At 43.0% G+C, this 24,918-nt stretch overlaps 1 protein-coding gene across 1 annotated transcript; it reads left to right on the top strand.

Annotated features, from left to right (window-relative positions):
• The first annotated feature begins 7,875 nt into the window (after positions 1-7,875).
• neurod2 (neuronal differentiation 2) lies at positions 7,876-11,587 on the top strand. The gene is made up of 2 exons (XM_024386965.1): positions 7,876-8,117; positions 10,147-11,587. Exons 1-2 carry the CDS (start codon positions 7,891-7,893, stop codon positions 11,234-11,236), a joined length of 1,317 nt encoding a protein of 438 aa, XP_024242733.1. The 5' UTR covers positions 7,876-7,890; the 3' UTR covers positions 11,237-11,587.
• Positions 11,588-24,918: the final 13,331 nt, after the last annotated feature.

Genomic DNA, 24,918 nt, shown 5'->3' with positions numbered 1-24,918 from the left:
TTGAGGCTGTCAACTAGGTCTGCCTCTCTGTGAGTGGTTGGAGAGAGAGGAGGAGGGGGGGGGATTGAGTGTGTGAGTGCGCGATGTTGAACTGAAGATGATTGGAGCTCAGTATAAAACATAATCTCGCCATGTGCTGCTGTAGTGTTTTGTGTCCTTGACCCTTGCTATTCAGTCTGTGTCTGTGTATGTGTGTGTGCGTGTGCTTGTCACTAAATGACTAAGTTCAAATCCTGATGCTGTTCAACATGCTACAGAATAACAGAATGTTGCCACTGGCTGATACAACATTGATGGATTTAGATTTAGTCTAAAGGTTTGAAATGTTCACATTGCATGCATGTTGTGATAATGAAAATGTGAGCAGGGCACCTCAAACAAACCCTAGTCAATACATAAACCAATCATTTTATTCAGTTTTAAATCTTCATTGTCTTTTTTCAACCTTCATCATTGCATTTCAAGAAATGCTTGGACAAAATCCCTTATACACACAGCATAGTAATAAAAAAAATGGAATTGCAATGGAAAAACCTATTGCCATGGCAACTATTACTGTACACACTGTGTTGTGTATTAGTGTTACAGCGGCCAGTCCTAATGCCCAGAGGGAGGGATGGAGGGAGGAAGGGAGATGGGGGGTATGGAGAGAGGGAGGAAGGGAGAGAGGCGGGGGTGGAAAGGAGAGAGGGAGGGAATGGGGAAAACAGGGAGGGATGTATAGGAGACAGGGCGAAAGGATTGGAGGGCAGGTTGTGAGAGGGAGAACGGAAGGAGGAGGAGAGGAATCACAGCTCACATGTAAACACAAACAGCTGTGTGCAGTTGGAGTGGCCTCGCACTGTCTGTCTGTCTGTCTGTCTGTCTGTCTGTGTCTGTGTCTGTCTGTCTGTCTGAGCCTAGTGCCAGCCGGAGCTGGACAGGGCAGGGGGTCAGCAGGGCACTGGGCTGCTTACTGACGCGCAGCACTAGCTACACATAAAGTGAGTGAGGGAGGGAGTGGGAGGGAGGGACAGAGAGGTAAATGGAGGGAGGGAGGCGGAGAGTAGAAGAGAGAAGCAGGAAGGAGGGAGGAAAGAGAGGGGTGAAGAGAGGGAGGGATGGATGCAAAAAGGGAAAGAGAGGTGAAAAAATAAATGAGGGGGAGAGAGAGAGGGTGAGTGGGTGAGAGAGAAATAGTAATTATATGGGGGAGGGGTGATAAATTGTTAATACACTTGTAATTTAATGCAAATTAAAGCAGAATCTAGTGTTTTGACCTGCACTACATGCTGATAAATCACACAGGTAAAGATGCAGATGTGAACAGTTCTTTGCTGGTGGAGGCTCCACCTGGGAAATAGGGTGTGAACACAGCCAGTGGACTTAACTGGGGCACCAGAGACTCCAAGAATGTACAATACTGTATTATTCCATCTGCAGTTTTCGGCTTCATCCGCTATAGGCTCTGGTCAAAAGTAATGCACTATGTAGGGGATAGGGCTCCATTTGGGACATAGCCATCTTCTGCATCTCTTCCAACGGCAGGTGATGGTAGCTGGGAGCAGCCTTCTGGTTGCCAGTTCACATAACAGTACTATTGCCAGGCCCGGGATTCAAACTACTCCCATGGGATTGAGATGCACTGTGATTATTGCAGTTGCAAACACGTTTCAAGGTGTCTTCATTTCTACAGTAAATGTGGAACAGACTGCCATGGGAAAAGCTGAAGAATTTGAGAGGATCGTGAAGCTATGCTACTGTAATATAGATGGCGCCCTCTACCTTTCAAGAGTAGAGGTTTGCCATTTTCATAACTAAGATTGGCACAACACACATGCCAGGGCTAGGGGGGGGGGAAAGGTGTGTACACCCAAACAATATGTAATAAGCATGCACACACACACACACACACACACAACCCCCTCCCCCTCCCTCCAAAGAGCCCCTCCCCACCCCTCCTCCCTTAACACACACCCAGGATATGACATAAGCTGATAAGAGCAGGCACCGAGGTTAACGTGGGGGCACGATGAGCAGGTCTCTCTCATCACTCTAAACTAATGGCCAAATACAGAGATTACCCCACTGCTGCCACTGCTCCTCCTCCTCCGTCAGTCCTGTGATTATGATGGGTTACGTCCCAAATGGCACCCTATTCCCCATGAAGTGTTCTACTTCTGACCAGGTCCCATAGGGCTCAAGTCAAATTCAGTGCACTACATAGGGAATAGGGTGCCATTTGGGATGCAAACCATGGTGATCTTCACAGATTCACAGACTCTGCTGAATGAGGACAGGAGAGGAGAGAGGCCACAAATTGATGGGATTAATCCACAGAGAGAAGGGGGGGATAGGGAGAGATGGTGAGAGATGGAAAGGGGGTGAAAGATAAGGGTTGGGAGAGAGAGGGGAGAGGGAGAGGGAGGGGGAGAGCGAGAGAGAGGAAAAGAGAGGAGAGAGAGAGAGCGAACAATGTTTAAAAATCATGTGTTCGGTTTGTGTTTATGAACATTCAGGCCTATACAATTCACCATGCAGAAAAATTGAACCGCTGTTAGTCACGGTCATGGTTGGGTTCAATTTCATTTCAATTCAGTCAATTCATGAAATAAACCGAAATTCCAATTCCAATTATCCTCAATGCTTCTGTATGACAAAAATGTGGAATTGCAATTTCAGTTAACCCCAACCCTGGTGGTGGTATCAACCAGTCTTGTTGCCAATGTAAAAAGGGCCTCACAGTGATGGGTGTGTAGGTATACTACTAAAGTACCTGTATACGACCACTAGATGTCACCCATGCATCATATACAGAGTCAGTGCTCAAATGTGCTGATTTAAACACTGAGTGTACAAAACATTAAGAACACCTGCTCTTTCCACGACATAGAATGAACTGGTGAATCCAGGTGAAAGCAATACTGCTATATTGATGTCACTTGTTAAATCCACTTCAATCAGTGTAAATGAAGGGGAGACAGGTTAAAGAAGTGTTTTTAAGCCTTGAGACAATTGAGACATGGATTGTGTACGTGTGCCATTCAGAGGGTGAATGGGCAAGACAAAACATTTAAGTGCCTTTGAACGGGGTATGGTTGTAGGTGCCAGCGCACACCGGTTTGTGTCAAGAACTGCAATGCTGCTGGGTTTTTCACACTCTACAATTTCCAGGTGTGTATCAAGAATGGTCCACCACCCAAAGGACATCCAGCCAACTTTATATAACTGTGGGATAGCATTGGAGTCAACATGGGCCAGCATCCCTGTGGAACGGTTTTGACACCTTGTAGACCCCATGCTCTGACGAATTGTGACTGTTTTGAGGGCTAAAGGGGAGGGGCTCTGCAACTCAATATTAGGAAGGTGTTCTTAATGTTTGGTATACTCAGTGAACACCAACTGGCATATTACACTTTAATGCATTCATAGGCTATTAGAGTCATAGACTATTAGCGCCACATACAGTTGAAGTCAGAAGTTTACATACACTTAGATTGCATTCATTAAAACTCGTTTTTTAACCACTCTACACATTTCTTGTTAACAATCTATAGTTTTGGCAAGTCGGTTAGGACATCTACTTTGTGCATGACACAAGTCATTTTTCCAACAATTGTTTACAGACAGATTATTTCACTTATAATTCACTGTATCACAATTCCAGTGGGTCAGAAGTTTGCATACACTAAGTTGACTGTGCCTACAGCTTGGAAAATTCCAGAAAAGTATGTCATGGCTTTAGAAGCTTCAATTGGAGGTGTACCTGTGGATGTATTTCCAGGCCTACCTTCAAATTCTGTGCCTCTTTGCTTAACATCATGGGAAAATCAAAAGAAATCAGCCAAGACCTCAAAAAATATTGGAGACATCCACAAGTCTGGTTCATCCTTGGGCACAATTTCCAAATGCCTGAAGGTACCACGTTCATCTGTACAAACAATAGTACGCAAGTATAAACACCATGGGACCATGCAGCCGTCATACCACTCAGGAAGAAGACGTGTTCTGTCTCCTAGAGATGAACACACTTTGGTGCGAAAAGTGCAAATCAATCCCAGAACAACAGCAAAGGACCTTGTGAAGATGCTGGAGGAAACAGGTTCAAAAGTATCTATATCCACAATAAAACGAGTCCTATATCGACATAACCTGAAAGGCCGCTCAACAAGGAAGAAGCCACTGCTCCAAAACCGCCATAAAAAAAGCCAGACTACGGTTTGCAACTGCACATGGGGACAAAGATCGTACTTTTTGGAAAATGTCCTCTGGTCTGATGAAACAAAAATATAACTATTTGGCCATAATGACCATCGTTACATTTGGAGGGAAAAGGGGGAGGCTTGCAAGCCGAAGAACACCATCCCAACCATGAAACACAGGGATGGGAGCATCCTGTTTTAGGGGTTCTTTGCTGCAGGAGGGACTGGTGCACTTCACAAAATAGATGGCATCATGAGGTAGGAAAATTATGTGGATATTTTGAAGCAACATCTCAAGACATCAGTTAAAGCTTGGTTGCAAATGGTTCATACAAAATTGACAATGACCCCAAGCATACTTCCAAAGTTGTGGAAAATGGCTTAAGGGCAACAAAGTCAAGGTATTGGAGTGGCCATCACAAAGCCCTGACCTCATCCTATAGAAAATTTGTGGGCAGAACTGAAAAAGCGTGTGAAAGCAAGGAGGACTACAAACCTGACTCAGTTACACCAGCTCTGTCAGGAGGAATGGGCCACAATTCACCCAACATATTGTGGGAAGCTTGTGGAAGGCTACCCAAAACATTTGACCCAAGTTAAACAATTTAAAGGCAATGCTACTAAATACTAATTGAGTGTATGTAAACTTCTTGAACTACTGGGAATGTGATGAAAGAAATCAAATCTGAAATAAATCATTCTCTCTTTTATTAATCTGACATTTCACATTCTTAAAATAAAGCGGTGGTCGTAACTGATCTTAAACAGGGAATTTTTACTAGGATTAAATGTCAGGAATTGTGAAAAACTGAGTTTAAATGTATTTGGCTACGGTGTACGTAAACTTCCTACATCAACTGTATCTTATTTTAGCGTTGGTGATAATGGGTTTGCAGGATAGGTTCTCAACTAGGGGGCCTAGGATCCCAAGACGGCCTCAGAGAGCTTTCAGGTGGTCTCTGAAAAGCCAGGTAGAAAACTAACAAGTAGAAAATAACAGCAGTAAGCCTGAAATATCTCACATTTGATAGGAGAGTACTGTTTAACAGGTATAACCAAATTAAAAGCAATGTTCATTTTGATATTTTGAGTATTGACAACGAATACCGATCACAATTTACTCTTACATAAAAATGTCATCTCTGAAGTAGGGGTTCCCCAGATTTTCTGAAAGCATTTTATGAGGGCCTCGGAACAGAAAAGGTTGAGAACCACCTGCCAAGAGGTTAACCGTTGGACTAGTAACCGGAAGGTTGCAAGTTCAAACCCCCGAGCTGACAAGGTACAAATCTGTCGTTCTGCCCCTGAACAGGCAGCTAACCCACTGTTCCTAGGCCGTCATTGAAAATAAGAATTTGTTCTTACTGACTTGCCTAGTTAAATAAATGTAAAATTAAAAATTTAAAAAAATTAAAGGACCGAGCTTAAAAGCTGAACTCTGGGAACCTGAGGGCTGCTGGTCTCAGATACCATGTACCCTCTCCTGCCGTGGTGGACTTGAGCAAGGCACTTAAGCACTGAAACTGCTCTACATCCTTGAGTGCTGCTCTGTGGTTGACCCTGTGCCACCCCATGTGTGTATATTTGAGGAGGTTTGGTTATGCAGAAGACACATTTCTGTTTCTCAAATGGACAAGGAAGTATATATTCTATTCTATTCTATTTTATTCTAAGAAAAAGTATCCTAAAGCTGGCAGCCGCAGAGTAATCCACTTTTGGGCAGACACTCCCCCCCCACACACAATGACAACCAGCAGAAATTGCCTAGAGGTAAATTGCACCTTGGTCATACCAGCATCTTTGCCATCTATTTAACTTTGCTCCCATCTTGCCCAAAACATAGGCTATAACTAAACTTAGTTCAGAATAATGACTAATTCTTCATGAGGTATTTCAATATTCAGCGTCATCTGTTGTAATGGTAATGTAATAAAGCAAAAAGGAAGGTGTTTGGAACTTACAGGCAGACAGGTCTGGAGGATCTACAAAGAGATAACCCAATAAAAACGCAAGTATTGTAGACCCTTAGACATCCATGGTCATCAAGAGCCGGAGTCATTTCCTGCAGGACATGAATCTATACCAGGACAGATATAGGCCTACCCCAAGTATCTAAAACAAGCATTAATCGTTTCATTTGATTTGAGTTATTTAGCCAGGATGGTCCACTCAGTAACAATTGCCACTGTTTTCCAGGGAGTCCTGGAGCATAAGAAATGCTCACTAGTCATAAAAGACGATCAAGCTTGATTTCGCTTTATTTGGTTCTTTCCCCATTGAAGAGTATATATTAACAACATGTCACTTGTTTTCCATACTTAGTGATTCCTGCCGAAACCAGCATCTGGACCTAGACACACTGCTGTGGACAGGTTTCTCATTTTCTTTTCTTTTTTGCTCTGGACTTCCCAGCCTTGTGGTCTGCAGTACTGCTCTGTGTCCTTATTGTCTGGTCGCTAATTGATTGATTGAATGTCTTTGATTGTCCAGGGTCCACTCACCTGGTTTCCCATACAGGCCTGTATCAGTCCCATAATAGAGGGGAAGATTGAAAACCAGCAGTGCTGTGGTCCTCAAAGCCTGTATCTGAGAATATTTGACAATAGCTATAAACCAGATCATTTTGGCATTCATATGATTTCCTTTGAAAATATTTCATGTCAACATTAGCGTAGCACTTCCTGAGTGTCCTGCATTGATGCTACTTATTTATTATGCTCTGTGACATGCTATCATGAAAAGTATATAGGCCATGGCTATTACAACAGAGCATATACAATATTATCACATTGAAATGAATAGAGCTATTGTTGCATTGTTTTTTCACTCACTACGCCATGCATGCTGCCACATATTGGACACCTGGGTCCGTATGTCTCCCTCCCCAATTCAAGATGGATGCCCTGCCCGGTTCAGAGTTTGAACGATCACAAAGAATGCGTGGCTATTGAAGATCTTAATCTTTTCTCAATATATATTCTTCAAATGAACTGCATTGGCGATGAGAAATTAAAGCCACATATCAGTCTCTGAGTGCCCTGTCATTGAGTGACAACGCTAACAGAATGGTCGACTTCTCGCTCTATCTCGGCTCAGTCTTCATTTTGCCCCTCTTTCATTCCACCTTGTCCTCCATCTGCACTCTGGTGAGTCTGTCTGTGTCACCTTGGGCACCACCCATCAGTATCCATGCCCACTAGTCCTGCCAGGCGTGTGGGTATCTCTAAGCTAGGGGGCTCTCTCAGAGCACAGCCCTGATTATCTTGGTTCAATTGACTCATTTAAGTAATTGTACCTTGGTGGTCAATATGGTTTACTCTTTGGTTTGGTGTTCAATTCACATTGATTCTATATTTTATCTGATTTTAAGAAGCAGTGATATATAAAATCCCTGTTATTTAGCCTAAATGCATAGCTAGGCCTAAATAGATTCATAAATGGGTGTCCATTGTTATGCTGTGATAGAAGTGAAATCGGTCTTCAAAACGACATCAAACGAGAACATTTCCTTCCTTCTCTCTCTCCGTTTTTGTTACTCTCTTTCTCCTTCCATTTTCATTGCCTCTCCTTCTCTTTCTGGCTGTGTGAGCGCGAGCGCAGTGACAGATGGCGAATCCCTCTTCCCTCGGGAATGCAATCTCTGTGAATGCGGGCGCATGTCAATCACCCGCGCTCATGTGATGGCTCTTGCCAATGACGTGCCAGCCATATGGCCTGGCATCATAACTGGTATGTAACCCACCCAGCCCTGGTAGAGGATGCCACACTACTGTCTCTGTGCGTTTGGGGTAGGGATAGCACAGCGAAGAAGCATCAAGCTAGGCTACAGCCGCACCTATTGGAGTGTCCGTGCAGGAGGGGTGTGGACTTGGACTGGCCACCCGGAGATGGTGTAAACAAACGCGCTTTCGCCCCTCACCGAGCTCCAAGACGGCGGTAGGTTGCATATTTTGGGATGGTCCGAAACGAATTATGGAATTAACACCAACGAGAGAATTTACACAAATGTCGAATGGAACATTTGTTATTTCATATAATTTATCGTTAGAGAAACAACTGATTATCTTGGGCATTAATCGAATTATATTGTTCAGCGATAAAAGGCTGCTCTCCTCGTTGTTTTATCTCCTATCTAGTGTAGCAGATCTAATCAAAGATACAATTTAATCCTGCTCCCAGCTCTTTATTGGAGCTATCATTTAATGCGAACACGGGAGGGGATTGATCCCACAGCGCGGAAGACTGTATTTAATAACCTAGCTAAGCATTTAATAAACTATCAATTCGACATACATTCTCCTAAAGATCTACACGCATTATTCTACTCATATCGCAGGCGTATCGATGGAGCAGTGTCATTTGCTTTGAGAGGGGGTTGGGACACTTTAAAGACCCTCAAATCTTATCTCCGTTTGAAATGGAGACATTTCGGGACAGAACCTAAAATCGAAATAAAAGGAAATCATGGTGTGTGTGTGTGTGTGTGTGTGTGTGTGTGTGTGTGTGTGTGTGTGTGTGTGTGTGTGTGTGTGTGTGTGTGTGTGTGTGTGTGTGCGTGCGTGTGTGTGTGTCCATGCAGAGCACTATGGGAGTGATTCTCTATAGAGTTACATGTAGGTTAATTGACAGGTATTGGTTTGCGTTAATTACATTGTACTTATATGATTAGAAAAATAAATCCACGCACTAACATGCACAGCTGGGCTCATTAATCTACATTACGTTTTTCTTAACATGATCACAATATTTGGAACTCTAAAAGTGATTTAAGAACTATTTTCTAATATCAAGGTTGAATGATTTATCTAAAATAGATTGATAGATTAATGAATTTATTTGGCATGATGTATTGTGGACTTGGAGCCTGTTGTGCCAAGACCAATAGAATAAATCAGTTGAAATGGAAGCTTCTTGTTTCGAAGTAGAATACTTTTCAGTCTATCAATTCATTAAGGAGCATCGTGATTTTCTATTTATTTCGATCAGTAGAAAATCTGTATTCTTACACATAATTTACCTGTTAGTTGTAATTAGGCCTAACTCTAAGCGTAGTTTTCCCCAGCTGATTTTATCCTCTTTTTCCCAATCCTGATACCCTCCTCCACAAATCTTTTTGAAAACTGAATCTGCTTGATAGTCACATATGCGTGGAAATGGTTCTAACTCAATGCAAATAACAATTAAGTAAAGCGTGACTATTATCAGAAATTAGCTTTCATATATGAGTATATTTGAAAATTCCACAATTTATTCTGCCTGTGTTGGAATGTGGCCAGAAATAGTGGGGGGATGCGGAATGGGGTGAATGGGTCTACCCGACGCCCAATGTGCCCCATGGGACCTTATAATAGGACCAGCACCGCAGAAACATGCTGTGAGAGGGCACGCCAAGGCACGTGCACGGGGAATTGGGGAAGAGCTTTCGTTGGGTCGCGTCTGTCGCCCCTCTATAGCAACAGAAACCCCCCAAATGTGTGAATGTAGGCTACAGCTGTTAGCCTACAACTTTAATTAGCCTACAGGACGAACAAAATTAATTAGGCAACTAAGATTGAAATATTTAATCATATGCTATTTTTGACGAGTAATCAAAGTAATTTTACACTTATGAATGAACAAGATGTCTAAAAGTATTGTTTTTATGCAAATACATTGTATTCTTATTATTACATTGGCATATTATATTACAGGCCTATAGAAGTTGGCTCAAGTGCACACTTAGGTCTAAAGGAATTTAGAACTTTGCATTCAACTATTATAGCTTACATGCCTATAACCCTTATTCTCTCACAGTATTTTTATTCAATCCATTTACTTTTTTTGTTGCATCTCGTCTGTCAATCAAAATCAACATTTGTACAAACAAAAATCTATATTCGGATAATACATAGCCTATACACCTATGCACTGTCTGAAACTGCTTCTCTAGGCCTTTAGTTCTCATCTGTCTTGCGATGTTTTCCAGTGCCACCATGTTGACAAGGCTATTCAGCGAGGTTCTGCCGGATGTCCAGAAGCTCTCGGGTTGGGTGGACGACAGCGAGGGCGAGGACACCAAAACCAAGGAGGACGACCTGGGTCACCTGGAAGACGACGACTTGGATGACGGCGACGCCAGAGAGGGAAGCAGCCGAGATCAGTCCGAGATGGCTGGGGATGACGACGACGACGACGATGACGTCGACGATGAGGACTGCGGGGATGAGAACGAGGGGGGAGACAAACCCAAAAAGCGCGGCCCAAAGAAACGCAAGATGACGCCAGCAAGGATTGAGCGCTCCAAAGTGCGGCGTCAAAAAGCCAATGCACGAGAGAGAACGCGCATGCACGATTTGAACTCTGCACTGGACAATTTGCGTAAAGTAGTCCCATGTTATTCCAAAACGCAAAAACTCTCCAAGATAGAGACGCTGAGACTGGCTAAGAATTACATTTGGGCGCTCGGAGAGATATTGCGCAATGGCAAAAGGCCAGATGTGGTATCCTACGTGCAGACACTGTGCAAGGGCCTATCCCAGCCCACCACGAATCTAGTTGCTGGTTGTCTGCAGCTCAACTCTCGGAACTTCTTGACAGAGCAGTGTCCTGACGGGGCCCGGTTCCATGTCCCCAACTCCTCTTTCTCCGTGCACCCTTACTCCTACCCGTGTCCCCGTCTGTCTAGCCCTCAGTGCCAACCCGGCTCCAGTGGGCATATGAGGACCCATAACTACGGCTATGGTGACGCGGTCTACCCAGGGGCCGTCTCCCCGGAGTACAACAGCCCTGACTACGAGGGCCATCACAGTCCGCCTGTGTGCGTCAACGGCAACTTTTCCGTGAGGCAACAGGAGTCTGTGTCACCGGATGCAGACAGGAACTATCACTATGCTATGCACTATTCTGGACTGTCTGCATCTCGGGCACCTGCTGCCCACGGCCTAGCGTTCGGCCCCTCAGGAGCGCGCAGCGGTTCCGCGCACTCTGAAAACGTGCCGCCGCCGTTTCATGACGTTCACTTACACCATGACAGGGCGCCCGTGTACGAGGAACTGAACGCCTTCTTTCACAACTGAATCCTCCAAAACCCGAACAAACCTAGCGGACCCCTAAATACCCAAATGACAATCCTAATGGTATAATAGTCTACCCATTTTGACACTGGATGAGGTTTTTAGAGGATGGGAGATGAGGTGGCAGGAATTGAGAGAAAAAGCCCTATATTGTCAATGTTGGTCCTCTGTTTTATTGATGTCATTCCTGAACTATCATCATGTACATTTTAAGGTGTGTCAGAAATCAATATCTCCAATCAAATGTCGACCTGTATGCAGAATATGAGTGCAATCAAAACAAATGATGTATAGGCCTACATGAACGAAACATGCTATGATGAAAAAAAAATAAAACGATATTTTATAACTGTCTGACATGCGGTGATTGACCAAAGAAGTTATTTCTGACTTGATACATTGCGGGGTGGGGTAAACTGAAGGGCTCCATAATGGTATCGTCCCAAATAAATTATTTGGGGTACACAGGGTATTCCACGTGAGTAGGCTAATTCATAAGAACTGAGTTAATCAAAACATTATTTCAGTGACAACAACCACTTTCTGCAGCAGATTCGTTTCCAAATCCATTATTGAAACGAATAACAATTTATCATTCAGCTGACCAAACTTGAAATCCATGTTTAAGGAATATGCCTATAGTCTAACCTCGTTTTCATCTAGTTTTTTTCCATCTGTGTTTCCCCCCTCAAATTTAATGAACGAGAGATTCGACCAACCCTTCATGTAAACGTTATTCAGCTAGACACATTTTTGTATACTGTCTGTGGCTTAATCTTTTAATTTGACCACTTACAAGTAAATTGCTCTCAGGCAAATAAGCATTCACAAACATCCCACTTCACGCCTGAACCTATAGCTATGGAGACTGTCCGTGTAACTTTCAATTTTCTTTGAACAAATTTTGGTACCAATTTTGAGCCACTCGCTGCATTCTAAATACGGTTAATCGCCAAATTGTATATGCCTATCCCTCTAAACTAGAGAAGCCATACTAAGTTACTTATAAGTTGACTGATGGAAATTTGACTAATGCTTAATTTATGCTTTGAGTTCCAATATGATCATTATTTTAGAATCAATGTGATCTGGCTACACAATGATGCGACATGGGATATAAATGATAGTAGCCTATTAATCAGATAACACACATTTATGATGGGAACAAAATAGAACAAGTACAATTTTTGGATCATTTAAGGAGTGGAAATTAAATAGGAAACTGATTGAGTCGAGGAAGAAAAATGGCTGATGGGCCTATGATATATACTTGGAGCCTAGTGTTAGACGAGAAATTGCTACACTATTAGACCTACTGCAAAACAAACTCAACCCAATATTTATTTCTAATCATTATCACATTACAAAACTTGATCAGCTGCCTAATGCCCCCCTTCGCCTTTTTCATGTTTATCTTTTCTTTATGACATGTCGCAAATTGCTCTCAGCATACAGATGTGGAGAAATGTTACGGCTTTCCTCTACTATTTTTGGTTTAGGGATAAAAACAACAACATATGTTTAATATATTTCAAACAAACTTATTTCCCCAGTTCATTTAATATATGCAATTCATTGCAGACCTACGTTTATTTGCATATTTGAAAATAAGATGAGTCAAATCTAATCAACGTTTATTTGTCGCGTACACAGATCAGTAGATGTTAAAGCAGGTGCCGCGAAATGCTTGTATTTTATGGATTATATGTATTTTAACACCAGTTGTAACGAATAATTTTATTTGAACAAAATTAAACACTATGCTCAGCTTCTAAAAACGTAGCATTCTCGCCGAGATAACAAATGCAAGACAGATTTATGACAACATGTAGGCAATATCTTTCTTTAGAAATGTGGTGGCCAATGCGAATGATATAATATTGCTTACAATATTCCCATTTTACAGCATAGAACCATGTGTGTTTGTAGATGGTTAGTCCTTTATAAGCATGTTGGATTTAATATTATCAGTGGTGCTGACTTACTGAAAGGACCCGTCACTTTGGACCGCTGCCCCGGGACCCATATGTTCCACCGTCCGTCCGTATGATAAGCAGCGGGCACTGGGGAGCACGAAGAGGGGTCTGGCCCATCAAGGACTGCCCCTTAAACAAAAAGGGAATAATTAGCCTAATAGACTGTGTTGCACAGATATATTTATTTGTAACTTATTTTCTGTTCAAAATCTAGCACCTAAAAGTTTTTATTTTATTTGTTTATATCAAATACAATAGTCCGATTGCTCAGAATATGCAGATAAATAGAGGTGATACATGCTAAAATAATGGCCTACAATAACAGGCAAATGTGGGCCTGTTCAGGCATTAAAACGATCAAATAAGAAGTTCAATAGCCTTTAGTAGCCTATGTGTGAGAGCTCGCCTCGGTCTACCTCTGAAAAATTATATTTGCCTGAAACAAAACATATATTTTTTCGTGCCTAATATTTTAGCGTTTTAACATCAGAGGGGTCAAAGGCACTTTGGCGAGGCAAAGGCCCACCACATTCGAGAAAACAGCTTGCAATGCTACAACTTGGCAGGTCCTCAAATGTAAGTGTCTGGACCAAACAAAAATATCGCACTCCCACCAACAGATATGAATAGTAATTTAATTATATTCATTTACAATGACTTTATAGAATAACCATATTTACAGGCATACTTGTCGTCGATGTGCCTTTCACCTTTCACTATTGAGAAGAATTCACTGAACGTCCTCAACAATGAGAAGGGCGTGCGGCGGGCCACATGTTGCACGCTGATTAGGTCGCGAATGAAAGGGTGTGATTTCAATAGGCCTATCTAAAGTATGTTGTTATCTTTATACATTCCCAAAATAACAGTCGTATAAAGTGAAAAATATCAAACTGCGATGAATTACAACAATATTGCAGCCTAATGACCTGAGCCTCCTTTCCCAGTTGCGATGTAAGCATTATGATGATCGTACCAGTTGCTTCGTTAATTACGAAGAGTTAAATGTCGAAGTGTTTCTCAAACAAGCACGTCGAGAGAGAGAGAGAACGTTCTCTTAAGTGCGTCTTTACACCATGTGTCGATTCTGATAGGATCGAAAGAAAATAAAATATTACCTGAACACTATTGATTCCAGGATACTGACGACGACGACGGATCAGCTCCTAGAGAGACATAACCACCTATGGCTGCAAATATTGAGGCGTCTTATTATGCTTACCTAATATTAGGGCACTAAATCACAGATATGTCATATTTTTACGCAGATATTGTCACACATCATGAAACATATTGATTAAAAAAATGACAGAGTAGCCTACTGGCAAAATCTAACAATATGATTGAAATACACATTCCCATGTTGCCTATTTATCTTTGAAAACAGTCATATCGGCTTTCATTTGAAGCTTCGTTGTATCTTTCACTTGTTTGTAAGATTGGCAAACACTCTGGCCACTTTTTATTTGTTGTCAACTTCCTTGTGAAGTTATCGGCGGTCAGTCACATGAATAACAGCCTAAACATCTCGATTCTACGTTTAGCAGAGATCTTCTGTGAATAAAAAGACGCGGAATGGCAAAAAAAAAACGATGCACTTTGGCTGGTCTAGGACTGGTCTGGATCACTCGTAGATGTGCTAAGGTTTTTAAGAGCAACGTTAATGACGAAAGCTCTGGGAAACAGATCCGCCAGGCCACTAATGATACACCACAAGACGGTTCTAACGATCTTAACGATATGATATGGCTCTGGGAAAAGAGGCCCCGAACAATTTGAATCTAAACTTGAGGCCTATCCTATGGGCTAAATGCTGAACTCAACTATCATTTCGATAGCCACCGCAACCTATAGGCCTATGCCTGGGGCTAGCTGCTAACAAATGCTCTATAACGGTCTCGTCATTTGGAATTCAGTGAAGTGAAGTTTCATTCCACGGTCGAGGGTGAAGGTCGGGCCATATAGGACACATAAGGAAGGAGCGGGGCGTGCACCCCTTTTTGTGCTATCCCTTCACTTTAACTGTAATGGTAGGATACAGTTTTGGGGGCGGGTGGTTGGCATTGGGTGGTGGCGACCGCTGCCAAAACGCTAAATGTCTCAGCACCAGTAGGCTAAGCACGGGAAGAGGAGCCCGCCCTCGCTCTGCCAGCTGTGCCACGTGCCAGCCAGCGCGCCCGGCCAAAGTGGTACTTCTGGGAGGGGCGAGTATTTCTTTCCTAATTCAGCGGCATCTGTTCATTATTCTCAAACGTTATAGGCTTTAAGAATGGTTCATGTGCGGGTTCCCGAACAAAAGTGACCTTAATTTTAATTTTTAATTATATATTTTTTTAAATGACGTCCTTGCACCTTTCACTGTAAACGGCAGAATAGGTGTCTGGGAATTTCTGAAAGGGAGAAAGAGATGTGTTCCGTAGCCATATGGGGTTCTCTCAGTAGGCCTATGGGGCCTGATAAAATACAACCAACCCCATTTTGCTGTGCATAGCCTTCATGACAGGTCAACATAACCAAAATATAAAGTTATTATTTTTAAATACGTAAATTAGACCTACATTAACTGATATTAATGTTAAAGTGATATAAACAAGGAAGCCGGAAGATTTGCAGAGAAACAGATCAAATACGAATAGGATACTCATAATGATTCAAATAATAATACATTATTGCTGTCATCCAATATGTAATATGATTATTATCTTTGCTATTAATTATCAACTATATTGATGTTGGTGTAGATCTAGGCCTACCAATAAAACGTATATGGTCATTATAAAACCATTCATTTGTTTTTAACCAGCCCTTGTGGCACCAAATTAGATGTTATAATTACTTTAAGCAACAGTGTATCGCATCCTGCTTATAACTAAAGGTATGAAATATAATACCAAACCAGTAATATATATATATATAGTTATAAGCAGGGTGCGATACACTTTTGAGAGGAGATAACTAAGAAAATGTGAGTGGACAGACTATAAGGTAACTAAGTGGGCTTACTTTATTCTAGTTCCAGAGAATATTGATTAATGGAATGACAAATCTCTAGTAGCCTAATCCTTATACTAAATAAACGTGTTTTTAGTTTTACACCTGAAGCCAGATGACAGCAAAATAACACAAACGAAAATGCCTATACATGTACAGGCATAAGTAACTGTGTGCTTGTATAATTTCGTTAAAATTGTCATTATCCAGAAACAAAACGTATTCATTTCAGCGAATAGACCTGTTTTAATCTGGCCTAACTAACTATTTTGCAACTGCTGCCAATTTTCACTAATCGGTCACTCTATCCGTGATCCACTGAAATTACGCCACGTGAGGATTGGGACACTGCGTTCCAAATTGGATTTAAAATGCACACTCCCCATCTGTGTAGTTTTATTTCAATTTATCAGATTAAACATTTGTCGGATTAATGTCTTAATTATTTTGGGATTAAATAATCTCTGCGCTAAATTATCACTATGGTTAATCATTTTCATAATACCTTCGAAGCACAAAACATCTATCCCACATTTGGCTTGCTATGTAAAAGAGCAGTCGTCATAATGAAGAGGCATATGCTAGGTTACATATGCAGCACATGCCTCTGGTTTCTAAAACGGATAAATAGTCGAAATCACCATTTCAATAGTAAAAGGTGAGTGACAATATCTTGTCGTGAGACCATAATCACTCAAGCAATGCCTCCTGTGGATACTCCGGCCCATATGCCCCTCCTGTGTGTGACTGACACACACACACACACACACACACACACACACACCACACACACCACACACACCACACACACCACACACACCACACACACACACACACACACACACACACACACACACACACACACACACACACACACACACACACACACACACACACACACACAAATAAACTGTATAAAGTTAGTACGAAGTATTAAACCAATATAAACGACATGGGCACAGCATTGAGACTGACTACACCCACAGAGGTCAGTTTCCTCCGCAGTGGGTACTGGCTGCCACCTCAGCTCTGCCCATCCGCCTGCCCGGCCATCTCACTCTGCCAGACTGTACGCCACGCCCAGTGCCCAGTGCCCAGTGAGGAACAGAATTCCACTGCATCAGTGCACAATGGAGGTGTGTGACTCTCAAATGCTCAAACGCTCACAGGAGACAACGCGGGGAGTTATCTCATGTGTGTGGTCCTGTATGCTACAGTATACCCATACCATGTGTGCTTCAACATTATTGTGCCATTATTGTGCCTCAGTCTGCATATCTCAGATTCCCAATTCAGTCCGATTAAGCTGTCAATATCGTAGACCCATGTAAGTTCATTCTGTCAAGTGTCTTCGTATTGATGAGGTGGACACGTGTGGACCATATCGCAGGTACGTTGCGTGTGCCTGCGATATTTGTGTGTGTTTATACATCAGGAGTGTGTGTATACAGTGTATTATGTGCATGGGAGGGTATAGAATAGAGGTTGTTGCTGGTCTGCACAGATGGTGGGAGTGATTTTTCGGGGGGGGGGCAGCTAGAGGAGAGGGGTGGGCAGCTCTGACGAAGCCATGCCACGGTGGTCACGCAGGCAGCCAGTAATTGGCCCCCATATTGACCAGTTTGTGGTGCTGTGGGGCGGGCAGCCTCCCAGCTGGACCTGTCAGATGGCATCGCATCCAGCTCATTGCCCTCTCCTATCCTCTCTTACTCTCCCCCTCTTCCGTCTCTTCCATCTCTTTCTCTCTTTCTTTCTCGGTCGGCCTCGCTCACACGTGCACGTATGCAGATATGCACATCGTATGCACGCACACACTCCCACACACTTTCTCTCTCGCTGGCTCTTAACTGGAACATTAGCCGATGACATGAATAATATGTTTCAACGCTATTCTTACATCCTCTGATTTGTTATTTTTTCAATCTACTATAAATCTATGTTCATGAGTTTTCATGTATTATCTATGCCAAGGTTTCAGCCTGTAATTATGCAAGGTATCAATAAACATCACATCACAGATTATCATGGCCTCCGACTGAGGCCGTTTGAACTCTTTTGTTGATTTAACCTTTAATTCAAATGGCAAAGCAATTAAGAGTAGATTTTATATTTGCGACGATGAACTGTCGGAGTAGTATGTCCAGATGAGCATATCCTTCGTTTTAATTGTTAAGAAGACTTCCCGAATGTCAGCCAGGAAACATTCCAACCTGGCAACGTGTGGCTCCTAGGAGGAACATTGTGAGACAACATCAGAGGAACATTGCTGAAGTGAAATGAGAGGGGTTAGATAGAATGTGTCAAAAAAGGATCTAATGCATTGTTTTTGTTCTCTGTAAGAGCAGGTGGTTGCCAAGTCAGGGTTCAGCCAAACAGTCTCAGGAATGAATGAATGTGCGTTTGTGTACATGTGTGTATGTGTGCGTGCGTGTATGTGTGTTCGTGGGTGCGCATGTGTGTGCATGCATGTGCATGTGTGTGTGTGCGTGTGTGTGCGCGCGTGTGTGTGTGTGTGTGTGTGTGTGTGTGACAGGGTTGGGGCAGAGTAAGTGTGTATGTGTTGAAATTCAGTGACAGCTGTTCATTAGTACATTACAACCACACTCTGGTTATTTCCGAAACAGGCAGACACACAACCAGATCGCCAGACTGGCCTACTGGCAGCACCACTGGGTATAATGGAATGGCCTGTTTCCTCAATGAATGAAACGAGGAAACAATGGACGCAAAAAGAGGAAGACTGACACTGTCCACTATCCTCTGATTCTGAATGTCCCCAATGCTTTGTTTACTTTAGCATTGGAACTTTTACTCCTGTGACAAAGTCATCTCAAGTACCCCCAGCCCAGAACTACCACACTCAATTCAACTATTAAACAGCTTTAATGATATGTTGATTGGTTGAATCAGGTGTGCTAGTAGTTCTGGGCTAGAACAACAGAGGGATTAGGTCTAATTAATTGAAATTGCCATTTTATTATCATTATCAAGACCTTGGCCCGAGCCAGAATGACCCACAAGGCAGGCAGCTTGATGTACTTGTCCACCCCCTGGAGAGGACGTAAATCTATCGCAAGGCTGCTAGTCTATTTTATCATCATACAATGGCATAGTTGAGATTATTATTGTTATTTGTTATTTTTTTAATGCGGAAACAACAAATTAAAGACCACAGAAGAGCAGAATGGGAACGTCCACACGGTGTATTTGGCATAGCTTTAAGTTTTGAATGTGCACACAGGGTGTTGAGCACATATGGCCCCCGGTGGATGCTTCAATTTCTATGAGCTGTAAGTTAGACTTAAACACCTGGCTGTACCTGCAGTTTCACTAGCACTTCCCTGCAGTGTGTCTTCGGTAGGGTAACGGTTAGCACGCTAGTTCCTGCAGTACCGAGCCGTTGTTGGCAAGGGTTTGCGTCCCGGGTTGGCCCTGGGACGTCAAACTGGTGCATACAGTGCATTCTCCATCTCTCTTGGACCCTCACCTCTCTTTCAGTGCTCTCCTTCTCTATCTTTCCCCTTACCTGCCTGTTGTCATCTCTCTCTTCATTTCTCTCGTGACACCACGAGAGGCGCAAACACACCCATGTGTGTGTGCCTGCCTTCCATTCTCTCTCCGTCTGTCTTTACTCACCACCCCATGTCTCTCTCCCTCCTGGTCTTCCCCTCTCTCATCTCGGTCTTTTCTCGCCTGCATAAGAGGAGTAAACACATCAACGTGTGTGTCCTGATGCGAGGCTTGAGATGCTCGAGATGGAGTGTTGACACAGCAGGCTCTGTTGCTTTTCTCCATCGCCCCCCAGATTAAAAGAGATTAGGACGGGAACGAGCTAGAAGTCTCACGTCAGGAGAGAATCATGGGTCATGCTCAACACGAAACGGAAGAAAATGGGCCGAAACCGAGGAGGCATTATCTGAACTTGTCCAATAAGAAACACTCATTTACGCTTTCCTATCACAACATTTTTTTAAACGTTTTGCGACATTGTGCCCCAATGAATTTACGGCCCAGATTTGAACCTCTGTATTTGATTTCCTCTTCTTCTAAGTAATGCAGACAATTTTCATGATTTCATGTTGTGTTCCCACTTTGTTCGCACACCTGTCTGTGTTTCACACCTGTTTGTCCTAGCTAATCAGCCTCGTAGACAAGGAAACGCCACTCAGCGATGCAAACAACGCATTCTTTATCAGAGCTGTCCGAATATACCCTCCGAAGTGGGAAAAGTGTCACCAAACAGGCAAAGACACAAGTTGGTAAATAAGTTGCACTGTGGGCTAGTTTTATACTGCTAGAAGGAGATCCAATCGAGACACTGTGCTAGTCTTAGAAATCGCCTTCCAAACTTTAATCCTTAGAAGTCAACTAGACTCTTATAAGTCTTTTAGAAAAGTCTCACTTGTATGGCGTTAGAAAACTAGGCCTTTAAACTACTAACTGTTTTCTTGTCACAAATATTCTCTCTACCGCATGCAGTCGAAAATGGCTCCCCCTTACCTGACACACCCACATCCTATATCAACTCAAACCAGTAAGTGACTCAAACCAGGAAGTGAGTGTGTATAGCCCACAGCCTATACACACTCAAGGAATCATGGAACCTTCTTCTTCTTTGGTATCGTGGAATTAGCACATTTTATTTGTTCATGTCGCCTCCTTCTGTGAGGTAGTGTGTTCAATCACATTATATTTGTGATACAAAAATAAAATAGGGTGAAAAAAATCTAAAATTGTACCACCAACACCTACAGTATATACCACTATTTCCCAGAAATACAAATCTCAAAATATCTTATAACACTTTTGTAGTAAAATCTCCTACACCCATGTAGTTCTCTGCAGCTGCCACATACACTCATTAAAAACCCACTACCCCATTCCACTACTTTGACACTATCTGCTCCTGCACCATGCCAACGGCCTGGGAGGACGGGACACCATCCTTCAAGACACCCTGTAACTCTTCTGAAGTCAAATCTGATATACCCAAGTACTTCTCTGCAGCTGCCACCACAACATCTATATTCTGTGATTTTACGTTCCATTTCTGCAGTACAGTTGATAACCATTGTTATGAGCGCTAAGAAGCCAACCTTACTGAAGCATAAATCACTCCCTCAAATATAATGCTCACTGGGATCCTCTCAGCATCCCTCCCCCTTGACCCATCCTCCTCTACTTTCTTCATTGCCTCAGCATACGAAACCTTCAGCACTTCTCTGACTCTGGCCACTTCAACCTGCCTCTCTCGCACCGGACATTTCCGATCCCCAGCAACATGGGCGCCCCTACAGTTGACACACACAACTTTATCCACTGAAACTACACAATCCTCTGTCCCATGCCCTCCTGCACACTTCCGACCACCCCTGCTACACACTTCTGCAACATGACCATTAAAGTCAGCAACAAAAGCTCTAACAGAATAACTAATATATCTTAACACGACGTTGTCGGGTAGAGATTTCTTTATCATGTTTAACGATGCCAAGCTCGGGTTCCGAGCTCTTCACCACACCTTCCACCTCATTTAACTCGCCCTCATTCACTGTCTTCTCATTCCGTTTGCACTCGACACCAATCTTCTTCGACATCCCATCTCCATTTTTAACACCGTCTTTCCTCATTCTCTTCAAACCTCCTCTGCCTCTTTTTCAGCCCCCATTGCCCCTCAGAAATCCACGTTTCTGTGACCCTGTCCCAATATTCCTGCTCTTGTTCCATGATTCCCTCTATGACCTCCTGCATACATGTCTCTCCCTGGGCTTCTCCTCCTGCCTTGCTCTATGATACAGTCATTGCTATTAATTAACGCGAAAGCTTTTTTCTAAAATCTTCCAATCATGGAACCTTGTGGGTTACACTTTTGTTTTATTAGTTACACTGCAGCACTTCTGCAATATGCAGTTGCTAGATACATTTTTTTGACTTTCAAATTAGTGATGTGATTTTTGAAGAATATAACTTACAGATGACTCTCCAATGAGCGAAAACTGGTTGTAATCAATGTCGTTTCGACGTCATTTCAACCAAAACAAGGCATCAACGTATGGGAATTTCATTTCACACAGCTTTTAACCTAAATCCAATGACATTGTGAAATGGTTGGTTGATTTCATGTTGAACTCACGTTAGTTGACAACTCAACCAAATGTAAATCAAAACTAGACGTGTGGTCAGTGGGTCGGTGAGCTAAGTTCATCTGTCATACCCCATCAGAACTCAAATTATAAATAGTTTTACCCCTCTGTTTAAAAACAATGTAATTGTAAACAAACACGGTATATAGCCTCAAAACATGTTTCAAACTATACTTTTGATATCATGGATGGTCAGTCCTTGTATCCATAGCTCTGCCCATGACTTTCAGTGGTTACATTTCTACACCCCCATCCCTCAGCTGTAGACCAAATCAGTGGTGTGGTGTCCCCTTTGTTATTGTTCAAAAGGCAGATTGCCCCTTATAAGGATCACTTTACTTGAAACAAATTTGGGTGCAAATGTCATCATCATCCCAGTTTTTGCTCTGGGCTCTATCTTGAAAACTTGACTGCTGACAATCACCATTTTTGGGGGGGCTAACGAACAAAATAATAAAATATTGTTTTTGAGTGAACTATCACTTTAATTTAAAGGAGGATCACCCCAAAAAATATTGGAAGGACAAACATGAAAAATCACAACTCATAACAGTCAGAATTGATCAGGCGCATCATTGCATTTCCAAACCCACATCACAGTGAATGGGAGAGTGAATCAACATCCACAACAATGAATAAATCACCAGATTCCTGTGAATTAATCTCTCTTAAGTTTGTATTTCATTGCAAATGTGCTCAGACATCTCCATGGTAACAGGAATTCCATGAGCATTCCCAAGTGCATTGGCAACTCACTACAGACGGTCGGTGTGACATGCACTGCGAATATACACCCACACACACACACACTTTGCAAAGATGTGTTCGGACACACACACACACACACACACACGCACACACACACACACACACACATGATTTTAGTATACATAGTGTTGGAATCAACTCTACACAGCCACAGCCCCACCATCCACCAAATACTTCACCAGATTGTCATTTTATGACACACAAACCATCTAGGTCATACTAACCTTGTGTCATTCATACAGACAATATAATATGCAAATTATTTTGTTAACTGTTCAACAGCAGTTTCACAGTATGACAGCATTCCCTGTACCCCTCAAAGAGGGAACCAAAGTGTGATCTACAGTACACACACTTTACACACGTCACACACACTTTACACACGTCACATACACACACACACACACACACACACACACACACACACACACACACACACACACACACACACACACACACACACACACACACACACACACACACACACACACACACACACACGAATACGTAGACCTACAGCACACTATACAATACAGAGGTCTGGGTTTTCCTAGTTTTCCGATTCCTGTATGGCTTTCCACTCGGCAGCTGGCAGACGCGCCAGAGTTGGCACAGTCGGAGCGGCAGTGCCAGGGGGAATGGAGTGCCACATGGCACACCCGTGCAGGGCCAGCTCGGGGAGAGGTAGAAGGGGGGGACTGAGGGGAGGAGGGAGGGGACTTGTGCATCTTAAATTCCACAACATCTGTTCGGTAGGCACTGGCACCATAGTATAGTGAGGATGCTGGTGGGTTTGCAGGCGAGCACTTTCATTGGGGGTTGGTTTATGTGTGTGTGTGTGTGTGTGTGAGAGTGTGTTTGTTGGTGTGTGCATTGAGGGATGGCCGTGTGTGTGAGGAGGGGTGGTTTGAGGATGTAAGGCAAATTTTTTACATTTTTTGGCCTGAAATCTTTACTGTGTTAAAAATGTCTTGAACAAGTGGAAGAAAATCTCTGCATTAGACTTTTTGCATGGAAGGCGTGGCCATTTCTACAGGAATAAGCCTACCAATGAAATCTGACATCAACAGCGCAATTGTTAATGTAATATAACTACTAGGGTGAGAGTGATTTCAATACAAGCTGAGTATGGTTCATTTCCCATAGAAAGTGGCAACATTCTTGCATTGTTGTTTAAGGGGTCATGGTTTTCATCTCTTGTCCACTTGTTCGGATACCGTCAAAGGCCCAAACACTCTTCTTGACTTGAATATATGGAGGGAGGGGAGGGCAGGGCAGGGCAGGGGCATGGGGGCAATGAAGCTTCGACCCTCTCACCCCCCTCCCTTCTCATGCCTGCTGGCACTATGGGGAAAAGTAACCCCCATTTATCTGTGTGCCCCCTACCCCCCTCCGATGCCAGCCGACGGCCCTCGCAGCGTGGTGTGCCATCTGCTGCACCCCCTCCTCTCCCTAAACTCCTCAGCATCCTACCCATAAGCCACCTCTCTAGCCCCGGCTCTGGGCGGCACCAAACAGGAGGCTTTAGTGCGGATCACTTCATCCTCAATACTCCCGCCAGCCAGCACACACGAGCAGGGAGAGAGAGGACCAAATACACACATAGACATAGACGCACACACACACACACACACACACACATACACCTACACACACACACACACACACACACACACACACACACACACACACACACACACACACACACACACACACACACACACGTCTACATGAACACACATGCACATACAATATAATACACAAAGTTGTGTATTAAAGTTGTGCACACACACACAAACACAGCATG

Source organism: Oncorhynchus tshawytscha, linkage group LG24 (assembly GCF_018296145.1).
Source record: "Oncorhynchus tshawytscha isolate Ot180627B linkage group LG24, Otsh_v2.0, whole genome shotgun sequence".
In the NCBI taxonomy this organism is placed as follows: Eukaryota; Metazoa; Chordata; class Actinopteri; order Salmoniformes; family Salmonidae; genus Oncorhynchus; species Oncorhynchus tshawytscha.
Note: the sequence above shows the minus strand (reverse complement) of the source record. Positions and strands in the feature narration are given on the sequence as shown.